General features: G+C 39.2%; 1 protein-coding gene across 1 annotated transcript in view; it reads right to left on the bottom strand.

Moving 5' to 3' along the window:
* The window catches only part of DCBLD2 (discoidin, CUB and LCCL domain containing 2), a gene marked incomplete at its 5' end in the record, with an annotated part of 20,579 nt that overhangs the window by 9,307 nt on the left and 3,095 nt on the right, over positions 1 to 8,177 (bottom strand). The window contains 6 exons of the mRNA XM_008944914.1: positions 268 to 483; positions 1,445 to 1,485; positions 2,152 to 2,285; positions 4,947 to 5,019; positions 6,331 to 6,382; positions 7,551 to 7,688. Coding sequence (XP_008943162.1) covers positions 268 to 483; positions 1,445 to 1,485; positions 2,152 to 2,285; positions 4,947 to 5,019; positions 6,331 to 6,382; positions 7,551 to 7,688 — 654 coding nt within the window. The remainder of the gene's footprint in view (positions 1 to 267; positions 484 to 1,444; positions 1,486 to 2,151; positions 2,286 to 4,946; positions 5,020 to 6,330; positions 6,383 to 7,550; positions 7,689 to 8,177) is intronic.

Genomic DNA, 8,177 nt, shown 5'->3' with positions numbered 1-8,177 from the left:
CAGCAGGAAAAGGGAAGCATCAAGGATCCAGTAAAGTTACAGGAAGCACTTCACACAATTCTGCAGGAAGAGGTGTTTTCTAGTATGAAACTCCACCCATTCAACTCCAGGCTGCTCAGGGTATTAGCTAGGACATGAAAGCAGCTTTGGTGTAATGGTAACTGAATGTCACCTGGACTTACTATGTAAGACCAAGCACTGGGAAAAACAAATGTCACTAATAAAACTTTTAAAATGTTGCTTAAAAGGCACATCAAATTCACTTACCTGTTATTCTCTTTTCTTTATTCAAGTCGATCTGCAACCACTGATGTTCATTGCTGATAGAAGCAGCCCAAGGAGGACCAACCCTTTTCAGTCTGGCATTTTCAGGTTTCCAAATGTTCACTTGTCCTGTTTGGCCAGGCCACTCAAGAATAGATGATGCTGTGATCTGGGAATCAGGGATCACCCCAGATTCCATCCCCAGTGTCCCATAGCAACCTAAGCGACAGCAAAGGTGAGGATTCAAAATGAAAATTCACACTACACAACGATTTTACCTGCTTGGAGTTTGAGACTTTACATCCAAATAATAAAATGCCATCTCAATTTATTCTGAAACAACTCTACCAAAGAAACACACTGTCTTCTGCTTTCCAACAGTGATACTGGAAACAAACTTGTGGTCATGCGTATTCCATGACTGATGCCTGCTTAAGAGTAGTAGGGATATTCTCTCAGCCACCCCCCACAGAGAGCACTAGATGAGAAGCTTTAGGGGAGCTGTCATGATTTCAGATTCAAGAATGGGAAAGGCACTACTTTATCATTCATTCCTTTTGTGGTCATGCGTATTCCATGACTGATGCCTGCTTAAGAGTAGTAGGGATATTCTCTCAGCCACCACCCACAGAGAGCACCAGAGAGAAGCTTTAGGGGAGCTGTCATGGTTTCAGATTCAAGAATGGGAAAGGGACTACTTTATCACTCATTCCTTTTTTGTGTTTATATAATTTCTTGGGGTTTAAACCCATGTCAGTATCATAATGTTAATTCAAACAATATATCAAAGCATATAGGAAGCCATGGCCTTGACCTCAAACACTGATCCTTAAAATCAGTTGTATTTTTTTTGTCACCAGTCTTACTAAAAGTGTCTTCCCATGTTGCATTCTGCTGAATCTGGGAATTGAGGCACTTTAAATCAGACAGTAACAGAGGAACATAACCTGAAGGAATCTCTGTCTTCAGACACACAAAGATTACCTTACACATCGCTGTGTCTATAAATGTGGTGATGATTAATCATCAAAATGAGACAGTACAACAATTTAAAAATAAAAACAAAAATTGAGTTTAAAAAAAAAGTCTCACTAAAACAAAAATTAGGACATAAAATACCTGCACACTTACTTCCACTCACAAGACTTGTATGAAAGTATCAACACGTGACAATGCTTACCGCTCGTCTTAAACGTGAAGAGACTGGTAGATAATGGTCCCCTGCAGAGAACAAAGGGGATGGGTTTGCAGCAGTCAGTGAGGGAAAGGGAAACAAACTGCCTCCAATCTAATTTTCTTGTCCCTGCACTTGCCCCTGCACCCCAGGTGCCCACACCTAAGCCAGCACGTCATGGCTAAAGCAACACCTCCTGTCTCCAAGCTGCAGCCTTCCAGTACAGACACCTCGCCAGCTGAAACACAACCCCAGTTAAGGGCTGTCAAACAAGCATCTGCCCAGTACAACACAAGACTTCCTCAAAATGCTTCCCTGTTAAATGAAGCTAAACATAATAACAAGAATTGATCTCCTCGGTTTTCATTCCTGGGGCTTCTGAGATAAAAAGGCAAGTTACACTCTTTTCCCTGAAAGGAAAAAGTTGATGTTCAGTTATGATTTTTCCCCAGACTGTTAGGAATTTATGGTCATGTCATGCCATGCCTTTTGGAAGATAAAACCTCCTTGCAGAGTTTGTAAAATTAATCTTTATGGTCTAGAGGTTAAAAATATCTGGTAAAACAATCACACCACAACAAAAGGACATTGTGAGAACTTTACAGAACCTGCCCATGGAACACGTAGCTCCACTACCTGGAACCAATTCCACAAAGAGACACTGCCAAGCTCTAAGGTGCTAAAGCTAAGGAGAACATAGGAAGCACACTTACACTTTTGAGGTGACATTGTTAGCCAGGGAGCCTTCATAGTATGGAATGCCCTTGCTGATCACAACATTGATTTGGCCACCCAGAGTATTTGAGACAACGCCTGCATGAACACCAGCCATACAAAGTGATGATGACTTGGAGAGGGGTGAAAAAGAGAAATTTAATACTATGTGGTAAATAAATTATATTATATATTACACCTTATATTGTAAACACTTCATTGTCCACTTACAGTCTCGGTCACTATTACAGCAAGATACTGTTCTCATTTAACTGTTACCTCTGTTATTTGGAAATCATTCATCTTTGGTTTATTATGGCATTTCTAAAAACACAAAAAGAAGGTCCTGCATTGCACTGTGTCGTCACCCAGATGTATTTGGAATGTAAACACTAATTAAGCTCAGAAAACCAGCAAGGTGAATCAGTGAGTCTGAAACAGCCAGTCAGCCTACAATAGATCTATTATGTCAGACAACAGAAGCTGACTACATAAATACACAGGAAACATCTTAATAGACAGTGCACTGAACATATGTTCATTCATTTTCACACAATTAAGGAGTGATGCACTGCAAATTTTGTAGCTTTTACCAATGGGCTCCATTTTTTATTTTAACTCATCCAGCACCCTGACCACATAACCCACAGCCCAATTTGTTCTAGAGGTCAGTCAGTCAGGCTGCACAGGTCAATGGAGATTGGTTACTCCAGGAGTCTTTGCAGGATGTCCCATTCTCCCCTCCTCTCTCTGGATGTCTGTTAGCCCAGATCCATCAACAAACATCACAGTGGCACTTCCATTTCCCTGCCTTGCAGGCTGTGCCACAGGCTTTGCCCTTCAGGGCAAGACACCTGTCTCCTGGACCATAATCAGCACAGGAGATCTCCTTCATCTAGGAAGCAAACCCTTCCAAGCCAAAGGAGCTTGACCAACACACACCCTAACCCTCAGGAGCAGCAGATAGGTTCCAAAAAAAGCTTAGCACAGCCCCTTGCTCACATCCAAAGAGAAGCCATACATAGGTTGTTATTACTAGTGTGGTATCCCAGCACAGACTTGCCCAAGCCAATAAATAACAGATGGCTGTAGATTTGTATTTACTGTTAACAGTTGGCTGCACAAGTGAAGCCTACTCCTACCTGTTGCTACTAAACACACGAGCTGCTCTGCTCAGCCCAGAGCCTGCTGAGTGGTACAGAGCCTCACCACAGTTCTTTAAGAAGGAATCAGTAAGTGATTTCCAGAGAAAAAAAAAAGACTTCATGGATTGTTTTCTTTCTCACATTATTAAAAATCAAACAAATGAACAAACAAACAAACAAAAACCAAAACCAACTGTTGCCACTGTGGCTTCTTCAGAAATAACTGCATGGTGCAGCAGGCCAGGGTACCCCTACATCTCAAGCTCACTGACCACAACACCTGCTCACCAAGACTTACATAGACCCCAAATATCCCAAAAGCTTTCTAAATAAATCTAATTACGTCTTGCTCACACACACAGCTCCCCTGTCCTGTCCTACTTTCCCTTGAAAGTAAGAACTTGAGATTCTGCAGTAGATGCAGCTCTCTCCTCCCTGTTCAGCAGAAGATGCCAGCAACAAGTGCTCCAACTCCTCAAGGACTGTGAAGACTGCAGCCACCCACAAAAGAATCAAAATTTAGGGTAATTTTTAAAGCAGCAAGCAGCTGCTGATCATTTGCAAGAGCTGCATCTCTACCTGAAACTTTGAAGTGCTGGACAATTTAATTCCTTTCCCAGTTAGACTTCTAGGAAATTCTCTGCCTTTTTATTCAGAGCAATGAAGTACAGATAAAGTCACAGGGCATTTATTTCCTACAGTTTCTTTTTTCCTCCACAGAAAGCAGTTTTTCCAGATTTTGGAAAAAAAAACTCCCACCAAGCAGAACTCCTACAGATGCTGCAAATATGTTTAGGCAAAGAATCAACTTCACCTTGTAACCAGCTATAAAAATGACCTTGCAGCCATTTAGTGAGGACTCACTGTGGACCAGAACATATAATACAGTTATACTGTGGTGACATTTTTACCCATGGGTAATTATTTCAGCAGGTAGCCTAGGATTTACAGATATTTGAGAAAAGAAAGTCAGAGAGGCACACTTTAGGTTCATCTTTAATAGTAAAATCTTTGCTCAGTGATGCTTTTAAATTGTCTTTCCTCTGTGGCAGACCTAATGGCTTATTAAAAGAATATTTTAATATAAGGAGATTTGTTATAATTTTATGCTAGATTGCTAGAAAAATTATAATCACTTTAAAATAAACAAAGCCAGCATCTTCCAGCCCTATGGCAGCTATGCAGAAAAATTAGTACCATGCTACTCACTTCAGGAGGTACAAATTCTGGAACCCAGGCAGCAGAACTAATACATAACAATAATATTGTGAACAATGATAACTGACTTGAAATTGTTACATGTAACATGTTTTACCAACATTAATATGAGCTCATAGTATTCTTACTTACATCTCTGTATCCATGGGGAATAGTGCCTGAAATATCAGCAAAAGGAATCACACATCCAGCTGGACAGTACTTACTGGAAAAGAACAAAATATCAGGTCAAGATATGCATGCAACTACAAGTCTTATAATGTCATGAAGCAGTCACTATGGTTTTGATTTACAATACTTACATATCACTATTTAAGAATATATCCTAACTGAAGACATATAAAATCAGACCAAAAAAAACGCTCAGGAAGAGAAACACACAACAGCATGTTTTACCAACATTAATATGAGCTCATAGTATTCTTACTTACATCTCTGTATCCATGGGGAATAGTGCCTGAAATATCAGCAAAAGGAATCACACATCCAGCTGGACAGTACTTACTGGAAAAGAACAAAATATCAGGTCAAGATATGCATGCAACTACAAGTCTTATAATGTCATGAAGCAGTCACTATGGTTTTGATTTACAATACTTATCATTTATACATCACTATTTTAATATATATCCTAATTGAAGACATCAAATCAGACCAAAAAAATGCTCAGGAAGAGAAGTACACAACAGGAGAACAGACATTTGAAGAAGTTTTTAAAAAAAGTCTCAGCTGAAAGTACAGTTCCAGTCACAATATAATAAATTAATAAAGCCAGCATTTTATAACATAAATACTTCATGGCTTCCATAAATTGAAAGCCATGTGCCAATATTAATGAATTTTATTTTATAAGCTACAGACCCACATATCTATTTGGTTTGCATCTATAAAAAGATATGTCTGATAAATAATAGCTCATTTGATCACAAAAAAACCTGCCAAATTCACTTAATACCACTAGCTCATGAAAAGCTAGAGGCAAGACATCTGCACCTCTGATGCAAGCCAGTGCCACTTCATACTGCACATACATGAAGTGTTAAATCCTAAAGGTGTAACAGTGAACTGGAGTAAACTGTTCACACTTCCACTGCAGTTCAACACTTGAAGCAACATTGCAGGTACCATGAAAATGGTGGGATTCAGAGATTTCAGCACGTGTTGAGCAAGGCTAGAACCTACAATTACAGCCCTATTTTGGAACTTGGGAAAATGAAAGAGAAATGCAAAGGCTGTACTTTGAAACATTTCACAATGCCAGTGGCTGAAATTCTCCCAAAATTAAGTTTATGTGTTTTGCAGCTTTAAGCACTGTCCTTGCTTTAGGTGGAACTGGAGAAGGAGAAAAGAGGGGAATGCCATCTTTCCCCCATCAGAAGGTACAGCCTCCACAGAACCTCATTAATTCACAACAAACTCTGAAATGGGTTTGTAATTTTTAACACATTTCACAGTTTAATGCTCCTCTGGTAACTGGAATTTGAATTTCAGTATTTAAGGTGTAGGTTTGCTGGAATATGTGTTTGTGAAAGCAATATTCATCCTATGGGAATGAGATACTAGCTCCTAAGCACTAGTGCAAATTAACGAGGTTCTACTGTATACTGCATGTAAATAACACAAATAGGAGATAGAGAGAGGAAGGAAGAGTGCAAATATCAAAATGATTCAGCTCTAACCCTAATGAGTTGGTTTCTTAAGTTCTCTGGACAGCCAATTTCCAAGCTGCATCAGGTATAAGTAACAGAGTGAAGCAGAAACACTGAAATGACTTCATTAAAGAGACTGGGGAGGGAACAGGTAAATCAGTCTTACTTGAATTCTGGCTCGGAAAAGTGACTTGCATTGTCTAAACAGGTAATTAGGTCTGGAAAGAAAAAATGTCAGGTCAAGAAGATGATAAAGACAACAAGTTTGAGTACGCTTTTTAAAGTGCATAAAAATACACAACTGAGCCTCTCTGGCAAGTCTCAGAATTTAAAAAACCCCACGTTCCTACTAAATTTTCTTGCAAGAAATTTTGTATTACAGTAGAACCTTGATAATTTGTCTGAGTAACTGGGAAGTCCACTGAGAATGTGACACAGGCAAGAGAAACGCTACAAAAATTCATCTTCTGTGCCACTTGATTTTAATTTATAGCAGTACTTCAAAGCACCTAAAATAATTCAGACACACAAACGTTCTCTCTTTTCACAAAATTAAATTAATAAGCTAGCTAAACAAGCCTGTGTTTCCAACATTTAACGGTCCTAGAGTGCTGAAACCAGGCAGCACAGGGAACAAACAGAGTGCCACGTTGTTGGCATCCATGACTGGCATCTCAAATTTTGTGTTTCTGTCTGCTGTGTATCAAAACACACAGTTCAAATTACAGAGAGAAAAGCATTAGAAAACTCCCCAAATAAAAATGAAAACTCTTTATCTGCTCTTTTCAGAATTACTTTTAGACAGGGTTTTCTTAAGGCTTTTGCCTTCTCAGGCAATTGCTGGCAATCCTTCACTTCCTTGTGGAGCAGGCATAGCACTCACCTTTACAGAGAGTGGAAAGAGAAGCAAAACAAATACAGCAACCTCTTTTAGAGGCTAGAATACACATGAAAATCCTCAAGAAATGGCAAAACCACTAACAATATTCAGCAGATTATATAATTGAAGAGCTGAGGACACTGTTACTGAAAAAAAAAATTTCTATGAGGTTGGTCTATATAAAAAATACAGAGTTTGGCAAGAAAACTTGTTAGTTATCTGCCACCTTGACTACTATCTGATAAAATTTCATCCTTTATCTGAAGCAGCTTCTTTCATTCATAGCAGACAACTGTGATTCTTCCTCTGCTAGCCAAGGTAATCTTTGATGCCATTTCTTTACAGTAACTTAGAGCAACTGACAGTCTGACTTCCTATGCAGAAATATCAGGAAAAGTTCATTTTTAGAAGTTAATTTGGGTGTGAATAAATAAATTAGCTGTGTTTTCACTAGACAGCTCTATTTTTACCAGCACAAAAAAAAAATACCAAATAATTATAAATACCTGACTTGTCAGTGGTTGAATAAGCTGCAAGAAATCCACGGCCAGAAGTGTGTATTCCACTCATGAACTGTACTGTGACTTCATTACTTTTTGAAGTAATTAAACCATCCATTTGAAAGCCAAACCCACAGTATTTTCCTGTAGAGAGAAGGGTGGGAGGGAACAGACATGGACCAAACCCAAAATACATAATAAGAATTTTTGTTTTATTTGCAGTGTAAGCTCACATAACTTCTGGCATATATTAAAACAAAGACACATGCACTACACTAAATAATGTAGTAAGTGTCCACTGAAAGCAAAGTGGCAGAATATGGGTACCACGTGTATTTTGTCACTGTCAACAGGTAAGAGTTTGTCACACTCTTAACAGCTGCCAACAAAAGGGACCTTATCCCATTCTCTCTGGTCACCCACAACCCTCTCCATCAGCCCTTCAAAGACCACGAGAAATCCGCCAAGGAAGAGGATGGAGTTAGGGCAAGGAGAATCATCTACAGAAGCAAAGGAGAAACAGCCCCTCTCTTCCTTCAGCTCTTGGGGCACTTCTTGTGGGCTAGTCTGTGGTTTCTGTCAACTCATTGTCTTAATTTTGGACAAGAGCAGGGATGATTCAGTGTGCTTCAG

The sequence above is a fragment of the Merops nubicus genome, unplaced genomic scaffold (genome assembly GCF_000691845.1).
Source record: "Merops nubicus isolate BGI_N331 unplaced genomic scaffold, ASM69184v1 scaffold3960, whole genome shotgun sequence".
NCBI classification, from domain to species: domain Eukaryota; kingdom Metazoa; phylum Chordata; class Aves; order Coraciiformes; family Meropidae; genus Merops; species Merops nubicus.
The sequence above is the reverse complement of the archived record's forward strand: the minus strand, read 5'-3'. Positions and strand labels throughout refer to the sequence as shown.